At 45.0% G+C, this 27,567-nt stretch overlaps 2 protein-coding genes across 6 annotated transcripts in view; one reads left to right on the forward strand and one right to left on the reverse strand.

Moving 5' to 3' along the window:
- vat1 (vesicle amine transport 1) overlaps window positions 1-21,057 on the forward strand; it is a 30,275-nt gene extending 9,218 nt beyond the window's left edge. The window contains exons 3-6 of the mRNA XM_046414647.1: window positions 8,922-9,092; window positions 10,252-10,341; window positions 11,796-12,037; window positions 15,436-21,057. Of these exons, the coding sequence (XP_046270603.1) occupies window positions 8,922-9,092; window positions 10,252-10,341; window positions 11,796-12,037; window positions 15,436-15,708 (776 nt within the window). The 3' untranslated portion in view covers window positions 15,709-21,057. The remainder of the gene's footprint in view (window positions 1-8,921; window positions 9,093-10,251; window positions 10,342-11,795; window positions 12,038-15,435) is intronic.
- Window positions 21,055-27,067, reverse strand: si:busm1-163l24.3. Of its 5 annotated transcripts, XM_046414646.1 has the most exons (7): window positions 26,945-27,067; window positions 25,740-25,947; window positions 25,268-25,371; window positions 22,656-25,177; window positions 22,394-22,532; window positions 21,765-21,973; window positions 21,055-21,664 (listed from the first exon to the last, which is right to left on the reverse strand). In XM_046414646.1, exons 2-7 carry the CDS (start codon window positions 25,921-25,923, stop codon window positions 21,577-21,579), a joined length of 3,246 nt encoding a protein of 1,081 aa, XP_046270602.1. In that variant the 5' UTR covers window positions 25,924-25,947; window positions 26,945-27,067; the 3' UTR covers window positions 21,055-21,576. The 5 variants fall into 5 exon arrangements, with proteins under 5 accessions (XP_046270602.1, XP_046270598.1, XP_046270600.1 ...); XM_046414642.1 differs by having other exon boundaries at window positions 22,394-25,177; window positions 25,740-25,923; XM_046414644.1 differs by having other exon boundaries at window positions 22,394-25,177; window positions 25,740-25,926.
- Window positions 27,068-27,567: the final 500 nt, after the last annotated feature.

The raw sequence follows: 27,567 nt of genomic DNA on the forward strand, positions 1-27,567 counted from the left end.
CCCACTAAACAGCAGTGATTTTGTGTGCCAGACGTGCCAGCACAACACTGCATTCCTTCTACGTCAGTTTATGTTGTGCAGAGATGAGACGGTGAGCTTTTGCTTGAGATTCACCGGGTTCGCTGAGGAGACAGATAGTGATTTGTTTTCTTACCGTCAGTCACACAGTATATGGCTGTGTAATTAAACCAATGTCATTTTTATTGAAGGTCCATATTAGATCAGCAGCTTCTTATCACAGTGGCAACACACTACAAATCTTTTCATGAAAGGATCCTTCTAGTTCATGCTTTAAGGGTTCATCCTGAGCTCATCCGTCCCATGATTGACTTTGTTTGTATGATGAGGATATAATCAACTTGTTCAATCACATTAGGAAAACAGTCACCCTCTTTCCAATTACTTTTAGATTACTTTGTCTCTAAAGCCCCCCAGAAACGTGAAGTTAAATGATTACAAAATTCAATAATGTTGATATTATATCATCATCTTCAACAGTTATTGAAATCGCTGTCAGGATATGCAGAGTGGTTCTTAGCCTTGGACCATCATTAAGGTACAGTGTCAAAACATTCTTTTTTTTCTCTATTTAATAAAACAAAATAGAAAGTCAAGTCAGTTTCAAGTCAAAAGACACCCTTTATCCTAAGGTCCTTGATTCAGATGAGGCCACACTGAAAAAAAAAATTAATGGGAGAAAAGTGTGAAACCAGAGAAGGAGCATCATACAACAGACGCACAGCAGGGGTCGAATGTACAGAGTCAACACGAGTGCAGAGACGGAATTACAATATTAAGTAAATAACACTGGAAACAGGGTGCAACATTTAGCCTGGTTCAGACCAGGACCAGTTGCCAGGCAACAGCAGAAAATCCAGGAAGTTGCTGGTCCTGACCAAGAAATAGTCTGGCACATAACCAGTCGTAAAATAGCAAACCATGGTTTTTACACTCTGCTTTTTGCACAGATTAAATGAAAGACACACATCTAGAAAATGTGCTGTTAGGTGGACTTTGTTACCTTTGGACAGGGACAGGCTGGCCATTTCCCCCTGATTCCATTCTGTCCCGTGCTATCAGTCTTGTCATCTAACTAAAAGCAAATTTCCCCAACATGTCAGCGGAAGTGTAATACAGTTTCAGGTCAAATGTGAACCACAAGTGGCAACACAACCGTGCAGCTGGTCACACTGATCATGAATTTGTTGATATTAAACATAGCTGATGCAGAACTTGAACAATGGCATCTCTATATGGCAAATAACCTGTTGAACTTGTTAGCGAGGGCCTTCACAGAGGGATGATGGGTATCCATCCTCTTGCCCTTTGCTTCTCCATTGTTCTGCACATGCAGGTAATGCCATGTCAACTCACTGAGAGCTCTCCACAAAGATCATCATTTCTGCAAAAGTATGATGACCTTTACCCATCACGATCAGGTGACCAGTGCAGAACGCCTGACTGGTGCTTCGGCTCTATTGGTCAGTCATGCCTTAATGTGTGTGTGTGTGTGTAAGTAAACTCTGGTGAATAGTCCTCAGCTGCCTCTCTCGTGGGTCCGCTCCTGTCCTCTCTCTCCAAACAATAGCTTGTTGTATTTCCTCCCATCGTGCCTCCCTTCTCCACCGCATTGCACATCTGCATCCTCCGTTCTCCCTCTCCCCCTCCGGCCCTCTGTAACCTCCGCTCCCTCTGCACGACCTCTCCATGTCCATGCTCAATCCCTCGTCACAGGGGAACGTGCGCACGTTTCCCCTTTTGTTTTCCCCCTCGAGGGCCTGGGCGGGGGGAAGTTCTGCGACATTTGGATGTATCTCTTGGGTCTTCCTCTGTGCCCGGCCAGCAGCCTTTCCTCTGACCTCTCCCTGAACTGGCCCTAATGTTTATGAACCCTGGCCAGCCACCCCGCCACCACACCCACACTACACATTCCTGCATGCATATGGGGCTCCGCTGCTTCCAATAGTGACGTCCACCTCTGATTTATTTATGAGTCTTCAAGTGACTGTAGGCCAGCATCAAGTGTCACGCATTGTGTTGCAGATGTGGAATGCATAATATGAATTAGGCGGTGCTGCAGGAGCCTGTGTCATCAGTTTATCTGATGGTTTTGCTTCGCGACTTCTGCAGCCACTTCTGCGTGTCAAAGCTGTGTGACATTTAGGAGCAAATGCTGCCAAGTTTGCGGTTTGACTCCAGCTTCTCTTCCTGGAGAAAATATCTACTCCCTAATAGCACTGTAAGGTGCTTTGGTTGATTTAATAGCATATGTTATCAATCACCTCTTCTCAAAAAGCTCCACACCAGTGTGTTTGAGGTTTGTGTGTCACATTCCACATGTCCTCAGCCCTGTTTAAGCTGGCTATTATTAAAGCTTTTATTTTTCCCACCAGCCAATTATGGCGGCCGCCATGCTTTTGCAGCTGCTTCTTGCTGGAGTATCTGTGTGCATACACCAGGTTACACCAAGGACTGTCTGGATACACTTGATGTGAGAGGCTTCCAGCTGCATGTGGGCACCATACGACGTTGACAGCGTTGGGTGGCAGCAGTCACAGATGAGTTAAATCCTTCTTAATGGTATTCGACAGAGTTGAGCTGATAGGTCAGGAAGCAATTTTTTTTACTGTAGTAAATTCCTGTTTGAAAGTCTTCTTTTAATGGTACCCTCGTTGTTTAATGTTCAACATCAAAACGAGGGATTGTTGTGACCATCAGTTCTGACCTAACTTTTCTGTCTATTTGTCACTGTATGGCAGATGTGAGTTGCAGTAAGAGGTACCACAGTTGACAAATTTATCCAAACTTCACCCTGAATCTGAAAGGCAGTCGTTTTGAACTGCTGAATGTTTTATCTTTAGCTTTGACTCCGGCACAAACGACAGAAGTTTTGTGTTCGGATGTTTCTTAATGAAGCGCTCCTCGATATTCACTGATGACCAGTCGCTCTATGTTTTTAAGTACACAAACTTGAATCCTTTTATTAAAATAGTCTGATATTTTCTTATGCTGTTGCTCATCTATTACACAGATGATTCAACCAGCAGAATTTCCTGCTCATTTGTCTGTCTGTCACGAAGCATTGCCTCTGCACAACAGCACTTTGACTATTGGAGTGAAATCATTTTGTAACTCTATTAGTTGTGTCTGACAGGGAACGTGAATTTCTGCTCTGTGGCAGACAATGCTGTCATAAGAGTGTGGTAAATGGAACAGGTGGCTGGATCTCTTGGGTTTGGAGAACAAGAGCCCCATCCTGGTGTAAATCTTCATGGCTGCTGTCAGGCCTGCAGGCAGGGCCTCAGGCATGGGAGCCCCCAGTGCACACTTTATTGCAGATGGGAATGAAAAATGAGAAGCAAAAATGTTTTTTGGAGGTGTGATGATTGGAAAAAGTCTGTGAGCTCTATATAAATAAAGAAATATAGATTTCTTATTTCTCCCAGGACTCCCTCACAGATTATTGCTCTCATTCATTATTTATCAGGCAGCAAAGTCCCTTGCTATTTAGGCATTCGCTTAAGTGTAGTTACATCGCAGTGTGTCAGACTGTATAGTTCACAATAACATCAGTATAATTTTCAATAAGCGCTCAGTGGAAAACAAGGCGAGCCAAAAAGTTGAGCTCTAAGCTAAAAATATTTTTCAGTATTTTGTCTTATCGAGAATAACATCATCGCAGAAATAATGTGAAATGCGGTGATAATACTTTAAGGCCAAATCATCCACCCCTTTAGTTACTCCTCTCACTTTTATAGACCCATTGTTCCTGGGAGCCATGATAAAAATCTGATGTGCCTTGAAAATGGTTTCCTCTCGTCTCTTCTGTCTGTCTGCTCAGGAGGTCTTACCCCAGTTTAGAGAATGCTAATTCAGTCTGACCACTAAGCGGGAGTCTGGGCTGTGTGGTTGAACCGTCTCTGTGTTCCTCAGGCCTGGCATCGCCGGCGGCAGATCAGCTGCACTGATAGGAGAGGGAAACCAGGGCAACCTTCAGCCTAACCCACCAATCACATCGCTCGCTCGCGCTCTCATCGCTGCAGCCGTTGACAAATGACCCCCACCCACCTCCACCCTAACCACCACATACAGTCGCAGGTGTATGTGAAACCTCTGTGAGGACACCTGCTTCTGTGTGTGTGTGTGTGTCTCCTGCATAACAGGATGAGTGTGCACCAGCACTTGTTTCATTTTTCTCAATCAGCTTGATTCAGCTCTCAAAGACAAGGAAAGACAAACCAGTAAAATGTGGGAAACGTTTCTTAAAGTAATCAAAATTTTACACCAGCAGAACAAAATCTTCCTTTGCCAAGATGCTTTATAACAAATAAAAATATGTGCAGATTTATTTTGTCAATAAGTAGGAAAACGTGCTTAAATTTAGCAAATTTCTGTGCTATCATCTTGAGATAAGCCATTATCTTAAAACCAGTACTGCTACTATCAATCCATCCACATGTGAGATTAAAAAGAAAGTGGTTCTGTAAGAAATATTTTTTATGTCCGTACATATTGATGCATATTACTTTATATTTCTGCCTGTAGTGTGCGTGTGTGTTAGTGGTGTGTGAATCTTTACTCAGGAAATCACAGGGACCACCTTCACGCACAAGCAAACGATGTTATTAACTAAAAATTATAGAATAAAAAAATGGGCTTCCTCTGTGCCGCACAGAGAGAAATTCACCATCAGAGAGCACACATTAAACTGCTCTTCAAGCCCACAGTGCACACACACACACACACACACACACATGCACGCAGCCATCCCAGAAAAACACCAAGGTTACATAATGCAGAGTAATACCTCAAAGGTGCATGTTCACAACGAGTCGACCACAGCTCCTATCGTCGTTACAGGACCCGTTTCTGAACGCTCTGCAGAGCTGCAGAGAGCAGCAATAAAAAGTTCATTTATTTGGTTCAACTTGTTGATGTTGTAACACAGCCACAGCGAGTTTGGGTAAGGAGAGATGCTTGGGTCCCCGTTTGAATTTCATTCTTTGTCAAGCGCTACCACCACAGGCTAATGATAGGTTAAGAAAGACGAGAGTCCTTGAGGAAATGTGGAAATGAATGCAGAAGGAATCGCGCAAGAAAACAACACAGAGCTCAGAGACGAGGGACCAGTCGTCTCTGGTGTTGACAGCGGCCATATGTCCACCAACCCCACCACCCAACAAACACCTGAAATTATAGCCTGGCTCGCACAATTAAGAAACACTGTGAGATGTGAGATCAGTTTCGTTTAAACAGGAAACATGAGCTGTAAGTGAGGACGGAGCAGCAAAGAAGACTGAGAGATGCATCAGTCATTACGGGGCAAACGTGATATCCATCCCGTTATTTTTTTGTTTTATGAATCTGAAAAATATTTCTGATGTCCCCACCCACCCCTGCTGTTGAACTCTGGGTGTGGAGCAATAACAGTGGCCTCAGTGTCAGTCTGGATTCCGCTGTGTTTTGGGGAAAATTCCTCTTCGCTCCTAACAGTCATGTTATGGAAGCCAAGAGCAAATTGTGCCAAAATTGTGTGAGTATGTTAGGATTCAGGGGAAGACAAAACCCCAGTGTGTATCCTGTTTCTCCAGAGAGAGAGAGAGGGAGAGAAACAAAAAGGAGAGGTGGCCGCTTTTTGACGTCTTCTAATTTCTAAGTGTAAACAATTCAATTGAAACAAATGTAATTAGCGGCAAGAATTTGCTCGAGCTGCCTTCTCTTCCTCGAGCAGTGGTTAAGTGTTTGTGGATGGTCTTAAATCACACTCTGCTCCTGCCAAGAGAGATGATTCTAGTCTGAAGAAGTAGATATAGAGGGAGAAACTATAAATCAGGACAGCAAGGACACAATGGGAACCGAAGCTCTGGGTTAATGAAGGTTAACTTTTTAATCTTCCTGCATATTTGTGAAGATTAGCAGATAACCAGCAGCCGTTCGTGAACTGCAGCCCTACTCCTCTCTGCTTTGCAATCTGTGCATGTATGAATGTATGGGTGTGTGTGTGTGTGAAGTGAGGTGGGGTGCAGTGAGGGGTTCTTGGCTCAGCTCAGCAGTCTTGTGATAGCAGATCAGGAGTTTGTTCTCACGGGATTCAGAAACAGGTACCTTCTTCCTGCCTGGCACTGGAAACACACATTATAAACTTCTGAGAAACAAAGATGTCTGATGATTTAAAGTGCTCTTATTTGTATCATCTATGTAATGCTTTATGGGCCTTATTGGAACAGTAAAAAGGAAAAAGCAGTAGACGAGTAAAGATTTCTGCAGAAGTTGTTTTCCCTTCGCACGCCGACTAAGCAGAAACAGAAGGGAAATCGCTGTGTTTATGACAGCGGCGTTAGTTAAATATTAATATGCGAGTGCCTGGCTGTAAGTACGTGGGATTAATGGATGCGTCACCGAGCCGGACACTTTTTTACACCCGAATGTGAGGGTTGCTACTATGTGACAGAGCCATTTAGTAAAAGCAGCCTTGAGCCCCCACTCAGACGATGCAGTCAACATTTCTCACCTTTTTTTAAACTTCCCCTCAACCTGACAGAAACGGCTGCTCCTGTACTTGTGTACAAACGCATGTGTCAGAGGCAAACAGATGCACATTTGCTTGCAGTATGTGTCACCACGTATCACTGAGCAACATGAACCCAGTGCCCTTTAGTTTACCTGTAAATCACTCCTGATTCTTAATACATGCAGGTGGCTGCCTATCAGAGAGGGACTAATGACAAAGTTGTGATGGCCACCAAACTCCCTCATGTGAGAAACCCTTGCACACCTAAAGGAAGAGCAGTCAATGAAAGAAAATGGCTCCCTTTGCTCAGTCATTGCCGGCAATTTGGCCGAGGTTTCCTTGGCAACACAAACTTGGTTTCTCACTGAGGACAAGGAGAGACGGTGCTGTTATAACACAGCCGCAACAACACTCACATCCAACAGCAACGGCCTTGATTTTGTTTTCTCATCAGTTCTCCCCTCAGTGTCAGCAGGCGTGATGCTTGTAAAGCAGAACAGTCTATTCATCTCTCACGGTCGCATGCTGTCAGATGTGAGCCACAAATCATAAATGTTTCTGGTGTTTGCACTGAAAGGGGTTGTATTCAAGTTGTTGTTCTTGCCTTTTTTTTCATCAAGGGACCATTTTCTGCAACAAAGCAGTCTGAGGTTTGCTGGAAATAAAAGGCTTTGAAATGAACCTTTTTCCATTCTCATGCTGAGTGTTTCCTGGTCAAAACTTAATACGGAGAGTAATTTGAATTGGGGTTAATCCTGTCATTGCATCTCTCAGGTTTTGGGTCAGTGTCAGTGCTGTGATGATGCTGCCTCAGAGAATAACTTCCAGGATGTCGCTGAGGAAATTTGACTCGCTCACTGGCTCAGAATAATTTTTACGCTGAGATGAAGGGACCAGAGGTGCACCCTTGTCATGTAGTGCACTGTGTTCTACCTATACAAAAGACACGAGGAAGAAAGAAGAAAGAACCAGAAGAAACTGGTTAAGTAAACATACAACTATTGGTCCACTTACATTTTAGCGGGAGAGGAAAAGGAAAACCATCTATATCCACTTTTTAGAATTTGTCAGGCAAATCGAAGGATTAAGTTTAGCTTCATTAGAAAATTCTCTGAGATCTTTAGCTAAATAAAGCACTTCAAAACGCATCAGCTTTTCCTAAAATGCACTTTCACGCGGCTCCTTTTCTAAGCTTGTGGAAAAAGCCGACATGTTGCAGATAAAGATTTTTAGAAATTGTGAAATGTCTTTTTTGCACGTGTGTCTTCTTAGTTTATCAGAAAGCTTTTTTTTATTCGTTGATTGATGACACGATAAAATCAGAAATATATCAGATTGAAACAGTATCTTCCTGTATGGTTACTTGCTGCTCGAGTCTAATCAAATGTGCACATGTCTTCTTGTGCATGTGCCTACTTCCTGCCTTTCTGATTACCTTTCTGGGTGTGCTCATTAAATGTTCGGGTTTGGCTGTAAGCAAGAAAATCATCTCATCGTTCATTTAATCCAAACCTGTCGGGCAGCTCAGCTATGCCATCAAAAATGGATGTAAATGCACATGTTGCTTTGTGCTGCATTATTTTCTGGCATCAGATAAGACGTGCTCTTTACTCTGTCAGGCATAGATGACCTTTATGGATGCCTTTCAGCTCAAGTCCTCAAGTCGGTCTCCATTTCAAACAAGCCACTGCTTATCAGTAACCTCTTACTTCTTGCTCTGGCTGCCTTAGCAAACATTGGCCGAGGCATTTTGCCACAACTATGCACACACTATCAAATGCAGTGATCACAAGCGCAGATATCCAAAACATCTACCGAAGCACACGCCTCTTCGTCTTTAAAAAGTTATCCTGGACGACACAGCACATTGTTTTCGGTTGGCACGGTTAGAAGGAGCTGTGTTTATGTAGTTTGCGATAGAATGTCATCCAGCTCTCCTTTCCTAACAAAACAAATACCTCAGCTGCATTTTCTGTCCTGTGGAATTTGTCCTGTGGGACAGGTTGTCTTAAATAAGGGAACCAAAAAATTAGATGTGTCATTCGAGCCACAATGGCTACTTTCTCCAGAGTTGGATGTGTGTGTGTGTGCCTGTGCATCTGTGTGTGGGTGTCTGTTCTCCCTAGGCCAGTTGGAGTAATGTGATTGTGTTTAATGCGCTCTTTACATACCCTTGAGCAAAACACATCCATGGTGTTATTGACTTGTCTTGTTTTGGACAACGAATAATGGAAGTCACATTTACCTGCCATAGAAAATGCATGTCAGTTGGGAATTTATGGGCGCCTCTCAGCGACTGGCAAGTTTCATGTAGGTCTACTAAGTTCGAATTCTTGTCAGTGACCTTTGCAGTAGAATCCATCACAAATGATGTCAGGAAATTTACTTTCATAAAATTCTGCCCCTGCAGGTGGTGTGGGCATTGCTGCCACTCAGCTGTGCAAGACGGTGAAGGATGTGACCGTGTTCGGCACAGCATCAGCCAGCAAGCACGAGACTATCAGCGAGGGCGGAGTCACGCATGCCATCGACTATCGCACCAAGGACTACGTGGAAGAAGTCCGCAAGATTAGTCCCAAAGGTAAGAAAGTCGTCCATCTCCACTTGGGATTAGTGCTTTAAATTTAACCATTCACAGTCAAGGTTTAAAGAAAATACTGATTGTTTCATAAAGCAAGTAGTCCAGATCGATAAATTCCCACCGGCACAAAGCAATACTGTGTGGCTGCAGCATTTGTTGATCGCCGCAGACAGTGAGATGATACATTTTCATACACTTTGTGTTTTTCCTCATGACACAGTTCTCAGCAGAGCTGGCTGCCATGTACACTAGACTGAAGGGAGTTCATTTCACTGAACAGTCACTGTCAATAATGTATTCCCAGAGTTTTATGTAGATGTGGCCCTGGACTCGCTAAGAGGCGCACACAAAACGCTGCTTTTCAGCAAAATGAAACAACGTCCAGTTCCTGTTTTTTTTTTCTTTTCTTTTCTTTCACCCACTGCTGTGTTCCTAGCAGGACGGAGAATGTTATTATGCTGGAGACTCATTTCGCAGTCCCCTCTCCAACCCGTCTTCGCTCTTTGCAGCATGGAGTGAGACAGATAGACATTACAGAGACAGATAAGAAGAGAGCGAGAGCTGACACTTTAGACAGAATGTATCTAATTAGAAGCCTGGATCAATGTGCAGCCCTGCTCGCTACCTTTCCCTCTGTCTTTGGCTCTCCGTCAATTCATCTGCCGTGGTCAAGGCGGAGTCCTGCTGTGAGCCTCGCACAATCAATAGAGCCGGGGTTTAACGGAGCAAGGAGGGGTAGTCCAATTTGAGGAGTCCCCTCTGGCACAAAGGAACATCATTAAGGCCGAGACTACAAGGCCAGACGGTAATAAGCCACAGAGAAACCTTCATAGTTAAGTCGTCCTTTACCATCTGTTCAGAGGATGGTCTCAAACTACGACTGGAATGGACAACGAGGAAGAGACATTTCGTTCCTTTTGCCTTATCAGTGGCGAGAATTAGAAAACATAAAACAAGTAGGATCTCACCCCGCCCTCCTCTTGTCCTCTCTTGGCATACGTATGAGTTCCTCTTCGTGTAAACATGGCACAACTTGGCTACACTCACTACTCCCAGTGAACTCTGGCATGCGGAGGGGGCCGCTGAGGAGACTTGGCAGGCTTCTCTCACTGAATTCAGACCAGTGATAACTGTCCCCTTCTTCTCTCTTCTGCTCAAGGTCTGGACATAATACTGGACCCTCTCGGAGGATCAGACACCCACAAGGCCTACAACCTACTGAAGCCTATGGGTAAACTTATCACCTATGGTAAGTAGTAAAATAAAAGTAGTGGTGTATATCAGTTATTTTCAGTAGAGTCTGGAACGGCTCTGATCGAATTCCCAGTGTCCTTCCAAGAGTTAGAAGGAATAGGCAGGAGTTTGGTTAGAATGGTAAAGGCTCGCCAGTTTCAGAAGCCACCGCAGGTTTCTATGCAAAATAATCAGATTTTGAACTACTTTTATTAACCAAAGCCAGATAAAAATGAAGCATCAGCCCCCACAGGCAAACGTATTGTAACAGCGGTGGAAAAGACTTCTCATGCCGCACTTGCCCCCAAGCTCTCCAACCACTTTTAAATTTACCAAAACTTATTATGTAATGAACAAAATGACACATGTTTTAATAGGCTTGCTGGCAGTGCTGCACAGCATGGCGGGAAGTTATCTTCGTTGCTAGTTTCCTGCACAGGTGGGGAGAGGGTAGAAATGCCCATGAACAGGTTGTTCCTATACAAATTTTTTACTATAATTTTTACCGAGATTCGTTGGCTATATTATTATTATTATTATTATCTGCAAGTTCTCTAATAAATTAAGTATGCTCCACTATATCAAAAATGGAAAAAGCAGCTGCTGTTATTTCCAGTCCTTCCAGACACCTCGGACTATGATTTTTAAGCAAAGTAATGCAGAAATATTTGCAGGTTTCCGAACTTGCCACAGAATAAAGCTGCTTCGTGGTGGGTAGCGTGACCTCTCAGTAGAGGTCCATGTCCTCAGTGTGCTGTGTGTCATCCGTGGGAAGGCCTTTACACTCGCTCTGTTGCAATGCCACTCTTGGACCAGCATGCATGCAATGGTGGGCGGGGTCGGCATCCATGGAGAACAGGGCCTTGCCTTTGCATGCTGCTCAAAAACCCACCACCCATCATGGTGGATCCCACCCCCCAGAGCCCCACCACACCATCCCGGTCCCTCGGTGCTGGCTGCTCCTCTTCCAGCTTATCAGAAGTATGCATGGCGGAACAATGGGCGTTCTATCCACACGAAACCTGGAATGTGTCTGAATGTAGCAGGCTGGGTCCCTCTCTTCTCTCAGAGCATGCTTTGTGTCCCCTGTTTCCCCCGAGAGAGGGGGAGAAAGAGACAGTGACACTGAGAGCATAGGAGGCTGTGTGAATACAGGAGGGGAGTGTGGTGACAGCAGGAGCCAAAGTGCTAAAAAGGTTTTCAGATTGGAGGGCTAAGGTGAGGAAGAGGTGGAACAAAAATATGAAATCCGAACTTATGAGTACCAGGACATTGATTTGACATGTTGTCAAATGATTGATCAGGCTTTTATACTTCTCAGTAAGTGTTTAGCCTATAAAATTTCAGAAAATTTGAAAAAATAAGCAGATGGGACATCAGCAAACCCAAATAGGATATTCAATTTACAGTAAAGGTACCTGAGAATCCACAAAAAAAGCGAACTGTCCTTTGACCCTGCTTTTCTGTCAGGTGCCGCCAACATGCTCGCGGGCCAGAAGAAGAATCTGCTCGCTGTGGCCAAGAACTGGTACCATCAGTTCTCCATCCACACGCTCAGCCTCATCCAGGGGAACAAGTCGGTGTGCGGCTTCCACCTGGGCTACCTGGATGGGGAGATGGAGCTCATCACCCAGGCCATGAACACCATCCTGGATCTCTACAAGGAGGGCAAGATCAAGCCCCGCATCGACTCGACTTGGCACCTTGAGCAGGTCTGTTGCAGTGTGTGATGTGTGTAGATTGACTATTCCCCATTTGCTCTGAAAAGGTCAGATCAGCTTCTTCATTTTTAGGGGATTTGCCAATATATGCTGTAAAATTACATTTTGCAAGACGGTGAACTGTTTTATAACTCTGGTTATAAGATCGGGCTGTATATTTACAGGACTGGAAGATCAGTATGAGGATTTAAGTTTTAAACACAGAGATTTATATCAAATTATATACAATCTCTATATACAATCTCTTCTGTCAATCTCTTTTGCAATGAAAAAAAGACTTATCATCTACCATATATTCCAGCCACATATTTATTAACCTAAACATTATTTTAACCTGTATGTGACTATTTGAACTTCTGCTTTTATGTCTTCTTAAGTTGAATCCCTACTGAAAGATGTATTTCCATTAAACCGTCTTTGCATGTGGATTTCAGATCCATTTATAGCTGGTTGTTAGTGTGACTAAAAGCGCCCCTGTGCACCCCAGTATGGATGCCCAGATGATTCACTGCGACATGGTTGCAGTTACACCTGAATTACATTGATTTTTACGGCGTGTGCTCGCAACCCATTCACCCAGAATCCATGCAAGCGCCAGGTGGGTTTGTGTGTGAGTGTATGGGATCTGCAGGAGCTGGGCGTGGCTCGCATCCAATCAGGCTCATCGTTCGACAGACCAAATCCGTCCACAAGGAGCACTGTGCTCTGAGCATAACTCACTCAGCCAGACAGAGTCAGATTGTTGCTGACAGAATCAACACTGCTAACAGATATGAATAGAGAGAGTGTGAAAAACACCGAGAGAAAGCGGGGAGTCAGAGGCTGACATCTTCTGTTGTCGAAGTCGGAGCCGGTCAGTATTTTGGCCTGTGTGACTGTGGCCAGAGAGAAATGCCCGCTGTCTTTCTCCGCCATCTGACGCTCTTTCTCTGCCTCTCCATCTGTCTGCTCTTTATCTCAGACTCTTTCTCTCTGTCTTTAGGTTCCTGACTCGCGTCTCTGTCTCTCTCCATCTCGCTGTATTCTCTCCTTCTCCCTCCTCACAGTGCATCTTTTTTGCTTTTTCTCTCTTGTTGCTATGGTGACATCCTTTAGTCAGGGTGTGCGTCTGTCTGTAGGGAGGGGCCCTGATGTATGAGAAAGAGACATGGAAGGAGCACAGAAGACAGAGGAGAGACGACGGTATATCTCAGCGGGGCTTGTAGAGGTCGGGCGTGTAAAGTTTAATGCGCGTGTCTGCAAACGTTGACGCTTGAAGCAGCATCGAAGACACAAAGCCATTGGGTGCAGGCTGCAGGTTTCTTTCTTGTCAGTCTGTTATTATTTTGCATAAGTGCACAGTGTGCAGACACAGCAGAGGTGACACAGGGATACTGAATAGTAAAGAAAATATGCCAAATATCCTCTGTAAGTGATTGTAGCAGACTCTTTGTGCATCACTCACTTTCTTTGCTCTGACCCGTCAAAGGGACGGCAGATGTGAATCAGATGAAGTTATAATCCGTATCAAGCGGAGGCATTTATGTGTGAGCTGAATGCTGTCCTTACTTAAGTAAATTGAACTAAATAGAAATAAATAAATAGAACAAATAAAGAAGCGGTCACTGTTCAAATTCAAAAGAATGAATTGTTGGACGGGCTGTTGTTGGGGTAAGATACTCTGATGGTGCATCAGAAAGTCCAAAAAGGGGCACGGCTCAATTGTGATCTCAGAATTAACGTCAAATATTGACGACTTTAATTGCTGTTAGGTTGTAGCAAGTGTATGAAAAGACATGCAGGGGCTTGCTTGCATCTGTTGTTGGACGATAGTTAATCACACAAACGATCAATGATCACATCCCACGCCCTCACTCCATCCATCACAGCCCTTCCTCCACTGCCACTCTTCCTTTTTTGCTCCAGTAATCAATAAACATTGTTGTGCCATGTTTGAAAATTAGCATTATTCCTCCCTGCTGTGGTTTCTCTTGGTTCATTATCTACATCTGCGCTGATGCCCACGAGGATAATGGCCATGTCTGCAGCCGCAAATAGCACACTCCAGCCTGAGATGCCTGGGAAGCAGAGAGGTCGACAGATTTGAGAGAGTGAAGGGTGGAAGTGGGTGGAGTCGTCAGCCTCGCTGTGACTTTCATTCACATTGAAAATAATTCTTATAATTCCCGGACTCGCCCCTCCCTCCCTTTCAGTTTCGGCAAGGCGTGTTCATCATCTGAAGGACACCAGTTGCTCTCTTTGTCCCCCCCACCTCCTCCCTCCACTTCGAGCTCCCACACTCCCCCCTCTTCTTTCCCATGTGTCTGACTCGTCAGGGCCACGTTTCAGCCAGGCTTTACGTTGCTAGGAGATGGCCCTGTTGCCGTGGCATTGGTCGTTAGGTGGTCTGCCTGCCTTGCACGACGAGTGGGATTGGAGGGAGGAGGGAGGCAGGGAGTGATGGAGGCAGTGGACAGAGGGAATCTCCTCTCGTCGTTGCGACTGACAGTCAGTTGGGACAAGCTGGTCGATCTGTTATTTTGTGGGGGGTTAAAGGCTGATTAGCTGTCAGGGCGAGGGCTTCTATTCCCAAAAGGTAATCCTTTAAATTCGGCTTCAGTTCAACACTCTAAATAAAGTCTACTGGATTACTGAAGAAAATTTTGATTATGTAGAAAGATTTTCCAGTTTGCCACAGTTTTAACCCCCTAAGTGCTGTGTCCTGGCAATTGACCGGAATAAGCTGTTTTAAAGGGTAGATTCACATTTTTTCCAGTCTGGAGGAACATGTTTAACAACTAAAGAACTCACCTGTGGATATGTGAGTGTTTCTTGAGGTCCTTTCCTGTCCTTTAGTCCTTCCACAGAGAAATGTAGACCAGGACTGAACGTAGGACTCAGATCCAACATTCATTCTCCAGGAGACCACCGCTTATTTCTGTCCGTGTTATAACATTGGGATATTAGATAAAATGATGAAAAAAGCAAACAAGACAAAAAAAAACTATTACTCGCGGCGGCACGTCAATATTCTAACACTGAAAGTATTTGTTCGCTGCACATGCTGTTCCCCTCGTTTATGTTGTCGTTCTGTTAACCTTTTTTCTCCTTTGCCTTTTGCTACTGCAACAATTTCATTTCCCCTCAAAGATTATTAAAGTCTCACTGAAACAAATGCACTCTCATATGCCGCATATTAAAGTGATGTTTGTGGAGCACAAGCCTGTAAAATTTGTTTCCAGTCTGTGGCATCAACACAGAAGATGAAAGGCACAGAGTGCAACGACGCTCCTACTGCGTACCCTCAAAAGATTTTTCTCAATGACAGAATCCTGCTCGCCCTCCGTTTAACCCTTCACTCATTCATCTTGCCTTACATAACTCTCTTCCTCCCTCTGCCTCTCCTCCAGGTGGGCGACGCCATGAGAAAGATGCAGGAGAGGAACAACATCGGCAAAGTGATCCTCACCACAGAGCCGATGCCTGAGGAGGAGAAGAAGGAGGAGGCCAAGAAGGAGGACAAGAAAGAGGACAAGAAGAAGGAGGACAAGAAGAAGGAGGACAAGAAGAAGGACGATGGCAAGAAGGAGGAGAAGAAGGACGACAAGAAGAAAGAGGAGCCCAAGAAGGAGGAGAAGAAGGAGGAGGAGAAGAAGGAGGAGGTCAAGAAGGAGGAGAAGTGAGAGGGAGGGATGGATAGTCAAGCAGACCAGCAGGGAGTTTGTGTCCTGGGAGCAGGGGATGTGGTGTGGGATGGTGAGGGGATGGGGGGGCGGTGGAGATAGATGGGTGGATGGGAGGGTGGGGATGGTGGGTAAACAAGGAAGAGAAGGAGTTAGGAGGGTAGATTACGAAATTATCACACAATCTTTCCATCTTTTGTCTCTTCTACCTCCCCTCCGCCTCACCCTCCTGAGCCCTCAGCGGCAGTGATTACTCAGGCCTGGCTCCGCCCAAACACCTCCCATTCCCGTTTCTTCTCTTTATCTCAAAAAAAAATAAAATTTCCGATCACTTGTAACACCATTTAAGCTCATCACTCATCTTGGATGCCACATACGAGACATTCTTCCTATTGGGAATGACAGAGTCAAGAGAGCCGTAGAGGATTGTGGGTATGGTCCAGGCCTGGGGCAAATTACTGTTTCCTTGACAACCGTAATGCCTACTCTGCCCCACCCTCGACCCCCATGCCCCTCCGCAACTCAACTCCCACTGTGCTAAATTGTTCTGCTCTGACTTCCACCTGCCACCTCCCCACCCCAACCCCACCCCCCTCACTGTGCTGAGTCCCACCCCCCACCCCACACCTCCCACACCACCACCGCCACCATCCCCACCTCCACCTCATCCACGGGCCGGACCCACAGGCAGGCACAAAGGCAGGCAGATAAACGGAGAACCACACCCACCCACACGTTGCTCTCTCGGTGTCCAAAGCTTAGTTATGTCACTGAGGATGAGTCAGAGATGCCTGCGATTGGCTGGTGCACCCCACCTCCCCTGGGGAGATATTTGCATCACGCTTTTGATCATGATGTTCGACTGCTCAGACAGCGCTGTTAATCCTACAAGGCCTTACATCGATTATTTGGCTTCGGCTTGTGTCAGTCTTCATCAGCGGTGACGGAACTTGCTATCGCATGCGTTCCCACCGAATTTCAGCAAAGTTAATACAGTGACTGCAGTTTTGCACTTGCCCGAATATGAATCCCCCGCACCAATAATGAGCCTTTCTGTGCGGCACTGAATAGGGAGGCAGAAATCATTGCTCAGCTTCCTTCTCCTTAGTTACGGATTTTTCTAGCTGACCAACTGTTGGCAAGAAGTGCGCAGTGCCAATTAAGAGAGAATTTGTTTCTGGTCAAACAAGCCACGCGTGCGCACACACATACACGCGCAAACATACACACTCTGAATGTGATGAAAGGGGCACTGTCACTCTAGGACAGTGAAGCGTCTGAATTGAGAGAGTTAAGAAGGTGAATGCCGGTCCCTTTTTCCCCTCAGGACCAGGCTTTCTTCCTCCCTGATCCTCCTCGAGGCATTCCATGGCATTCTGCTCCTTTCACAGCAACCGCTGGCCTGTCGATCACCCTGACCTGAGAGAGGAGAATTCAATGCAAGCTGGCGTCCATACTTCGCCTCCCCTCCTTCTCTCTTCCCCACCATCTCTCTCTCTCTCTCTTTCCCTCTCCCTCCTCCCTCCATTTCCCTCTCGGTGGTCGGCATAGCAACAGGCGTCAGGCTTGTGAGAGAAGGCACTGTGGTCTGTTTCTCTGTGTCTCTCTTTCTCTCTTTCTGCCTCCCTAACTCTGTATTTGCCAACAGTCGGTGCTGTTGACAGACGTTAGAATGCATCAAGGATTTCATATGATAAAACTGAAGACGCGGGCCGGCTTTCAAGGTTTATTTTTTTTTAGTCTCGCGCTACCTGACAGTTTGCTCAAACCAGACTGAAATTCAAGTATTGACAATGTGTGCAAACGTTGGCCAAAGCAGCAAGCTGCTCCCCCTAATGGCCAGTGTGAATTTTGTCTCACTGGTGTAAAGCCGTTCAAGTGTAATCCATAGTGTTTCATCACAAATCCAACTGGGTGCACTCTAAATCTTTCACGTAGGAGGATGTCAACTTTAAACCTTAAGACATTTATCTACCTGCCCGCCTGCCTGTCTGTCTGCGAGCCCGGCCTCAGTGTTGAAACTCAGATGGTGACTAGTGACTTTGTAAAAAAACAAAATGTTTGAAAAAAAAAAAAAGAAAGAAAAAAGTTGTTGTGTTAGCATGAGTGGCCTCCCTCATGTGCTGTGTGTGGTGTGCCATTGTGTGTGAAGATGTGTGTGTCCTCAGGTCGTCTGTCGGGTTTTAAGAGCACCCAACCTACCCCTGCCACATTCCTCCCTCGCACTACTCTGCTACAGTATTATGTAGCTCCCACCCAACCCTCCCCTCTTACTCTATCTCCCCCTCCTGTCTGATAAGAGGCCTGTGTAATGAGGACAGTTGGTATTAGTATTTTGCACTCTGCTCGCTGATCTTAATGCACTTACAAGCATGGCAGTCGCACTCCAGTCCTACGCAGGCTTTGATTCTGCTCCAGGTTTGCAGCCTGTTTCCCATCATCCACTCCCAGTGTATCTGCTGAAGCTCAATGAAAGCACAGGTGGCACACACACACACACACACACACAGGTCCCCTCATTTTAAGCTTGCCAGTCCCTGCCCGTGCCAACTTCTCCTGGGTGGCAGCTGAAATCAAAGCATTCATCCATCCTTGGCTGTGGGAAAGAAAATGTGGAGCCCGGCTTGAGTGAACTGGGCTGGAGTGCGACCACCACGCTGGTGTGGGGAGTGACTGTGTCCTGTCAGCCTCTGGTTAGTGTTCTGTTCTAATCTGCTGGGCTCCCTTTGTGAACCTGTGGACGGTGCTTCTGTTCCGAGTGCCATGTGAGAAACAAAACGCTTCAGTTTAAAAAAAAAAAAGAAGAAAAAAAAGAAAAAAAGGATGTTTTACTTAATATGTTATTTTAATTTACCTTTATATTTCCGTTTGTTTGTTCGTTTTGTTATCCAAGGGTTTAAAGTTCAAAGCTCATACTCTTTATGTGGGGACCTGCCAACCTGCCAACCTCCTCTTAAATGTGATAAAGTCTTTCTGTTGGTCCGAACCATGTGTGCCAAATTGTATTTATATTCCTCTGTCAGTGCTTTGGATATTAACAGTGCATAAAAAAAAACATATGAAGAAAATTCTGTTTTTGGATGCATTTCCATCTTGAAGAAAAATGAAAATTCAAAACAGTCGTAACAGTTTGACAGATTTGCATCCCAAATGCTCATGGGTGCTGAGAGAATTTTTTGCTGCAAAAGGTTTAACACAATTTGTAGTTTTTCATTGGCTGCAGCCTTGCTCAAGCGTAGGCCTGCACTGTGCCTCTCTTCTTGCACACAGCTTACCTCAGTCCGAGGCATCTCCCTCCGTGTTTCTGTCCTTTTCACTGTGTTTTACCAGCTCTCACATCACGTCGACCGCAACGGGTTGAGTCCTCATAAGTGTTTACAACCATAGTGTCACAGTGAAAAGGAACGACATGGTGCATTTAAGGTTCAAAACTCCAACAAAAGTCATATAGGTTCATGGAAATCTGCAAAATCCCTCCAAATCCAAAGCTCTGTGTTATTCCTCTCTTAAGGATTTCTATTTCTTTCAGTTTGTTTCCAAGCAGCTTGTATAGCAAGCGAGGGAGCAGATGTTTTCACACAGCTGTGCGGGGATGCCAACAGTGTAACACAGCTGCACCAAACCCAAGCTTATTGGCTGATCCTAGCTCAGCCCTGGCCTGCCCCAGACGCAACATTTCCGCTTTACAACTGATCTCGGGTTCACTCAAGGATTATTAGAGACGTTCCTCTTTTCCTGTGCTGCATCCGCCGAGGCTCTTGGCCGGCGCAACAGTCGCAGCCAAGCAGCAGCCAGCCAAAGCGCCTCTCCATATCGCCGATTTCTCTCTGCACACACATTCGTAGCACATAAAACATTACTCTGACATCTGGAATTTGAAATTGCATGCACGCTTCGGCATGTGGGAAACAGATCATAATCTTTTTTTCTTTCTTTCAGCATTTTCCCCCTTGCTTCATTTGAGCTAAGCTGCCTTTGAGATGAACTCAATCGGTTGGGCGGGTGGCCTGCTGCCTGAGAGCACTTCCACCACAGTGAAGTTGCATGTATGTCATTTTGAAATGGTTTCCCAGTCATTCCAGACACTTATGCAAGAGTACTTAGCAACTCAGAGACGCACAGGAGAAAAACAGTGTTTCAAAGTAAAAAAAAAAATCGGAACTTTTCCAGTTTTAGATTTGATATTACTAATTACCACTCGCAGTTCCAGGTCTGAAGAATGCACTATGACAATGAGTAAAGTATCTCCAATAGCCACTCTTCTGTCCGTCTTGTCTTGTGTAGCTGAAGTCCCCCACAGACGCTCACCGTTTAGCCCCTGAGGTCAGTTTCTTTCTGCTCTACATGGTTTCTCAGGTCATTCCAAACAGCAGTTTTCTTCTTGTAAGAAACCACTTAATTTTGCATTTACTAACACTCAATTCAACACGTAACATCATTGCTCCACCGTGTTTCACTGAGTTCACTGCACAAACTGTCACACCAACTTTCCCTCACACATCCATGTTTGATGTAAGCTTTAGCACTCAAAAGACAAAAAGGAGAGGCTCTGCCAGCGGGTGACTTCCAAAATCAGAGCCGCTGTGTTTGCTCATCCACACTGAGAACCCAAACAACCACATCTGCCAGCAGCTTTTGTTTCCTTAGCACTGATTTTTAAGGTTATTGCAATGCAGCAACACCACAGAAACATTGCAGAGATGCTATGGAAGTACAACCTGGCTGGACTTGTCATGTACAGTACTAGAATGCATGTGTAGTTGACCAGAAAATAAGGCATGTGTTTATGTACAGCTCACCGTCTCTTTCCATGATAGTTTAGTAGTCATGTAGTGGTGTGGTGTGTGAGGGAGGAGAACACCTTTCCACTCGTGTCCGGTTGCCAACTGAAGCCAATCCACTGCCCCTCCTGTGCCGCCTGACTCCCCCGTCTTCACCTTCAGCATGGGCACAGCTGGTACATTCATGATAAATCTTAACCTATCTCTGGGAATGCTTCAGAAACTCACAACACACCCATCCCACCACACACCTCCCGTTAGAGTTCAGTCAACACAGGTAATTCTCCGCCAGGCTTACCCAACAGGTTGATTTCTAAGCTAGTTCTCGTCCTTCCTTGTGTTGTTGTTTGTTTGTTTTGTTTTTTTCCTGGTTGCAAACACTCTCCTCGTCTCGACTTTGTTTTTTAAACCCTTTGAATTGATGCTGCTTTTGTGCTTGACTCTGGGTTTACTGCGTGGTGCCATGTTGTCCACATGGCCTCTAGAGCTTGTAACGCTTCAGTGTGTAATGTTACCATATGCCTTACATGTTTTCCAGGACTAATAAAAAAAGCATAACAAAATGTCAGGAGAAGTGCTTTTTTTATTTCTGTGCCCATTCTGAAATTCTCTCCAGACACATTTGTACAAAATTGTTAATTTTACTCCCTTTTTACCAAAAAACACAATTCATAAAACTACACAGGATGGTATAAAATGTATATCTATACAAGCTCTATACACACAATACAGTATGGAATGCATTTTTTTTTTACAAAATAAAGCTGAAACTGTGAAAATGAAAATGTTAGGAATGCTATAAGATGATAGTGGTCACATTTGTCATTTACACACAGTTTGAATCGATGTAAAAGGAAGCAACAGTGAGGCAGGTTGCTGAATTAAAAAAATACAAAATAGCTGCAAGTAGGACTATAACACTGAAAATGATTTAAATCTCTATATACATCATTAGATATCAAGGACTTGCTCAAACAAAGCAATACAACCTGGTACTAATCATAAAACTTACAGTGCAAACTGCTCTAATCACAAAAATATACTTTCAAAATACAAAACCACCTAAGAACTCCTCCTCACATTGCTTTTAAGACTTGGCCGGCGTCTCCTCAATCCCGTGGGAGGTCAAGACCTCTGACAAGCGAGTGAGGTAAGTGGAATCTGGGTAACTGTTCCTGAAAGAGGCAAAAACAACACCATTGATCTCAGAATACGTGGACAAGCGAGGCCTTAAACTCTGCAGCTCTGTTAGACGCTCCCACTGGCCTCACTCACCCTGATTTGCCTCCACACAGGCTGGTCTTGTGTGGGATGCAGTCCCAGGCGACCCTGCCACCTGTCTCTTTTTCTATCACTGTGAAGGTGAGGCCGTGCCTGAAGGCTTTCTCCAGCCTGGGAAGCAGCTTCTTTGTCTTCTCGCAGTCAGGAAGGAAGGCTTCAAACACGCCTCCTTGAAATGGTTTTCCTGGAGAAGGGTGACCCTCCTGTTAAGACAGAAAAACCACAGTCACAAGGTCTCACAAGCTGAAAGCAAAGAATTGCTATTAAAGCTCGAGGTGGAACCTCGGCACATTAAACTGCTCAACGGATCAGAATTCGCAACGGTTTTATTTCCGATGACACTTGACAGTAGATAAACATGCCCTGCCACAAGGTTCCAGGCGGCGGATCAAGAAACAGTAACTTCCTACGCAAGGCAGTCACGGTGTATTTTCCAGTACTTCATAAATCATAATAGGCCTTTCCGGAGAGTTAATCTAACTGCTTGTTGACTACAAGACAAAAGCAACTGCGTTAAAAATGCCTTACACAGAATACCACTTCCTGTGAAGTGAGATCACACCACATTCTGTGAAAGCCCTGACATAAGACGCATAGAGAGGTATTTAAAACAAGCTCCTCACCCCTTGGATACCGTCAGGGATGCGGTACGTGATCTTGATAGCAGAGTCTTTTGCGCATCCTGGTATGCTGATGTTTAGCTTAGCGTGGCTCATTATGCCCTGGATGCCCCGTTTTGTTGGCTCTGTCTCATGGCAAACTCTGCAGTGGACATGTACAGTGTCCAGGCACTTTGAGCACAAGGCAATGCCACACTTAGTTCTCATCATCAACTTCTCATTCTCACAACACACACAGATCCACCCCGGGTCTCCCAGGCCTGACCTGGATTCCTCTGTGGTTTCTCCGATTTCTGTTCGTCTTTTCTGTCCAATTTCCTTTTGTGTGAAGCGTACGGGTCTCGGTTTGGCGTGAGGGACCGTCTCTTCATCAGTACGGGTTTCAGTTGACCTGACACCATTTACACGTTTTGCACTTTCGTCGTTTGCTGTTCTTGGGTCCCTGACAGACGTCTCAGTCTTCTGTCCATCTATCTCCACTGTACCTACAACTTTCACTTTCTCCTTAACAACAGGGTCTTTCCTCACTAACGGCTGGCTGACAGATCCATTCACAAGCTCTGTCTCTTGGAAGTCACTTCTGTTGTTTGTTCTCTTTTCCTGACTACAACCAGTTCCATCTGCTTTGCTTGTTTGGCTCTCCAGCATGACCTGAGGAGTTGTTCTTTGGTCCTCATTCATTTGTAAACACAGGGATAGATTCCCGTTGGAGGTAGAGGTGGTAGAGAAGTTCTGCTGGTCAGGCATCTGGGCTAAATCTCCAGAAAACACCTCCCGTAGCAAAGCACCTACCTGAGAACACAGCTGTTTTGGACCAAGAAGAAATAAGCTTGTCTTAAAAATCTGGATGGTAATCTTCTTGAATCGACTACGCACCTCAGCACAACAAGCCTGCAAGGTTTCATCAGATGGGTTGGTGATGCCCAGCTCTGACAAGTGCAGATCCAGCACAGAGAAATCTGCACCCACCGAATCAATAAGCTTCTGTAGACCTTGCTGACATGAACTCACTTTGGATGAGTTTGCCCCTATTAAGGTGAGAGTCAGATCACTACTGCCCCCTGGGCGGCTCGCTTTCATCTGGACATCAGAAGTCAGGTCGTCCACTCGGCTGCTGTAGGCTTCTTTTATGTGCTGCCACATCACAAACGAAAGTGTAATCTCTGCATTATAACCTCCCTGCTTGTCTCTTCCCATTTGATGAGTGAAGCTAGAGGACCTGGTCCTGGCTCTCACTGTGGGCTTGTCTGTGTCGTCTTGACTCCTCTGGCCTGTAACATGGGCCTTCTGTCGAGGCGTTCCTGAGAAACTACTGGCTCGCTTCAAGGTGGAGCCAGAAACAGCAGATGGAAGTGAGGTTCTTCCTGACAAATTGGACGGAGGTGTGCTCAAGGGGGAGGTTAAAGTCTTAGGTTGATTATCAATTACATGTGAGTTCAATGAGGGTTTGTTCTGCGTAGACGCAGCAGAAGGCAAAGCATCTCCACTCTTAAACAGAATGTCCCCACCAGTGTTTTGTGCTAACGCTCTGGAGCCTTTTTGGCCAGCGTTCTCTGCCGTATCTGACAGCACATCATGCCCTAATACCGGCCCAAGGCGTGTTTGTCTGCTCGAAGATGAGAGTCCTCCTCGTAAGCTGAAGTCAGTTGGCCGACTGCCTAATGCAGCAAGTCCTGTATCCTTAAACCGAGCAGCTAGTTTATACCTTCTAGCCCCTTCAGCTCTCTTCTCATCCTCCTCTGACCTCAGCAGCTGATCTATCCTATCATTCACAGGATCTAAAGTGGAGGATGTGCTGAGGGGGACTCTCTGCTCATCAGCATGAGCTGGTGAACCTAAATCATATGAAGGAAATCTGAGAAGACTGGATACATCCTCTTTTTTTGCTCTCACTTCGTTGTGCTCCATCAGAAACTGCTTGGCGTCAGACACGTCGCTAATGCTGCCAACAATGTATATATTGCGGTCATCTTCATTCAGAAGAAGTTTGGGAAATCGTACACATAAGTTCTCCTTTGCCCTTTGCAAGCCCCCCCTGGGGGACAGGATACTCTTAGGGAGCTGGGCTCGGTGGATCCTGGTCTCATTCTCTTGGAAAAAAACACTTAATGCGTTCCTCGCCAACTTCAGGCACTCCTGATCTTGACCATCCTCCCCTGCTGCTGTTGCAACCTGCAAATACAGACTAGTCAGCCCCTGACTGGTCATATCCACCACATCAACACCATGCTGAGTAAGGATTCGCTGGTATTCTTTTCGATGGTGTTTCTGCAGATACTGGAACATGTCTGCATCCACAATTAGTAAGAAGTCCTCCTGTGACATGGCAGGAGGTTCAGGAAGCTGCAGAGCTGCACCCTCTGTCTGGCCAGTATCTTCCCAGCCATAACCACCTGGTGTCAGGTCTCTATGTGAGCCTGAGTTGTACTCATCAGATGACCTGTCAGTGCGAACTTTCTCTCTTTGTTCCCTTTGCTTGTTAAGCTTCCTGCTCCGATCTTCAGACTCCTGAGTTTGAGGTTTCTGGCCCACCAGAACATACGAAGAGTCAGCGTTGACAGGCTGACCCGACTCTTTGTTCTCTGTTGATTGTGGACGTCCGGGTTGGCCAAGCAGCTGTGCCAAGGCATCCTGAACTTTGGAATAAGGGCCACGCACTGTGTACAAACCCCCCTCTGCAAGAGGGTTTATCTGGATATCAGGGTGACTCTTATGAAGGCTTGTCAACGCCATTACTCCTCCAGGAAGCTGCCCGCAGTCGACAATTCCTGACAAATTTAGGATGACCTGTGGTGGCGAAAGAAGAGAGACGTTCACGGATTTTACTGTATATTCAGCATCTGTTGACAGATTTCCTGACGTTCTAAATAAATATACCTTGTCTGGGTCCGGCTTCTCAAGGTGCTCAGTTATGGTGACTTCATACTGCTTTCCATCGACTTCCAGAACATGCGGCCCGTGTTGAATGACTCTCTGTGCCACTGTGTGAGAGGAGTCACCGGAGGGAAATCAATCTCTGTCTGTGAAGCATCCTGACTCAGCTCTTTAACCACTGGCTACTCCGTTGACTTGCATACCAGCATTCCAGCTCAAAGTAAATCATTGGTGACAGCCAATACATTAGAAATACTTTGCAAATTACTGCAACTGAATCTTAGAGTCTTTGGTGTGAAAATTAACAATTTGATATTGCATGGTGAGACCTGCATGTTCATGTAGTTGATATATTAAAATAGTTCATAGTGCTTTCACAGCCGCATGTCGCAGAAAAGAAAAGTGTTGAGGAACATCCCACCCACTCCCACACGCTTCATATGCACACACATGCTCACATCCTGACCCTACTGACCTCTGCTGTCCTCAAAGGTGATGAGGGCAGAGACGGGCGTTGCCTTGACGATGGTGACAGACTCTATTTCTCCTCCACCGTTCCTTTTCCTCAGGAAGTGGATAAATAGCTTGTCTTTCAGCCTATCATCGTCAGTGTCTGTGGGCAGACCGCTCACCCTCACAGTCCTGCCCGGCTCTGCCATCTGCTGGAGGAAACACGATCACTGCTGCGAGGAAATTATGAAATTAAATAACTTCTGGGATTGACATGCAAGACAGCGACACAAATCTATATTGTATAACTGCACAAAATGGTGAGCATGAACATCATACGTGAGCATTATGAGAAAAAGCAGAAACACTTCCAGATGAAGCTGTTAGTAATTTGTCTTTATCAGACAACCATTCAAAGACCCCACCCTTGCAAATAGGAAGGGAGCCATTTTTGATAACATAACACCCTCTACTGGAGGTTACTAGAACACTACATCAACATAACTCAAAAACTTCCATTTCAGGTGCCATCAGCGATTACACTTTTTCTGCTGAAATTCTGAGCAAATTTCAAATCTGTCAAACATTCCTCTAAATGCGTTTCTTTAAAATAAAAACAAACAAACAAAAAAAAAGATGACAACGTAATGTGATCATAGTCTGATATTTGCTTACTTTAAATGCGTAACTATTTATTAGTTTGCTCTGCATTGTTAAAGAAAGGATGTGCGCCTCATATAGTTCAAATCCCCACCAGGATATAAATGTGAACGTGCTAAATGAAATGTGCAGATTGTGACAGATGTTGGAGTTAACGCCCCTTCATCCCCCTTCCCTCTCCTACAGTACGTATCGGCAACTGATCGGCTAAGAATAAATGGCAGCAAGTTTTTGGTGTTGTTTTTAAAACACACGCAGCAGATACTTTCATTTCCACACGGTCTGTCGCAATTGTTTTGAATTATAAACCCTTCTGTTTGTGATTTGTATCCATCCTGCAAGATATGCACAAAATGTCGTGAGATTATCGCGACAGGATGTCACACGAGCTAGAAGGAAAGCCACACTGCAGAGCTGGATGTCAAGGAAGTGGAAAAAAACAAAAACAAATCTAAACTGACGATCTGCGTAACGCATTAGCTATCGACAGATCTTCTGTCTGCGCCCGACTCGGTTACCATTCGCCGCCAAATATTTTAGATGTCCGTGAGATTCGTAGCGATTACTAACCTTGCAGTTTCGCGGCAGTTTGTCGCTATGTTTCAGAGACCGTCACACTTCTCAGTCATGGAAGAAAAGTGAAACTGCTAGAGATTATGCAGTCCGTCGTCTGAGCGCGAGGGGGCGACCAAGTGCCGCCCATCGTTTATAACAATTAACGAATTAGTAATTTATAGGTATAAAATACAATGCCTTGTTAAACATTTATGCCACTGGTTACCAACCTTTATCTTGATTGTGACTCCTTAAAAAATCTGTTTTTTGTTTAAGATGTCTTGTCATTTCTACCAAAGAGACGTTTCCGCTCTAAAAGTCTCCTATGGTCTCATTTAAATAACTATTCAGTTCCAAAAAAGTAAAACCATCCAATATTTCACCCAAAAACCCCAAAGATTTGAGAAAAAATACTAATACAAAATTGTTCACCTTTTTTTTAAACTTAATTTTACTTTTACCTTTTTCTGGTATTTTGTAGATTACAGACATAACAGCATAATAATGTAAAACCTGAAGTAACATAAACGTTTGCATCTTGTATGGCGATCGACAAGTTTAAGTTGAATGTCACACTATGGTCTATGAAGAAGAGGGTATAAATATTTCAATATTTAAAGAGCTGAAGAGTTTATTTA

Source organism: Scatophagus argus, chromosome 16, assembly GCF_020382885.2.
Source record: "Scatophagus argus isolate fScaArg1 chromosome 16, fScaArg1.pri, whole genome shotgun sequence".
Taxonomy (NCBI): domain Eukaryota; kingdom Metazoa; phylum Chordata; class Actinopteri; family Scatophagidae; genus Scatophagus; species Scatophagus argus.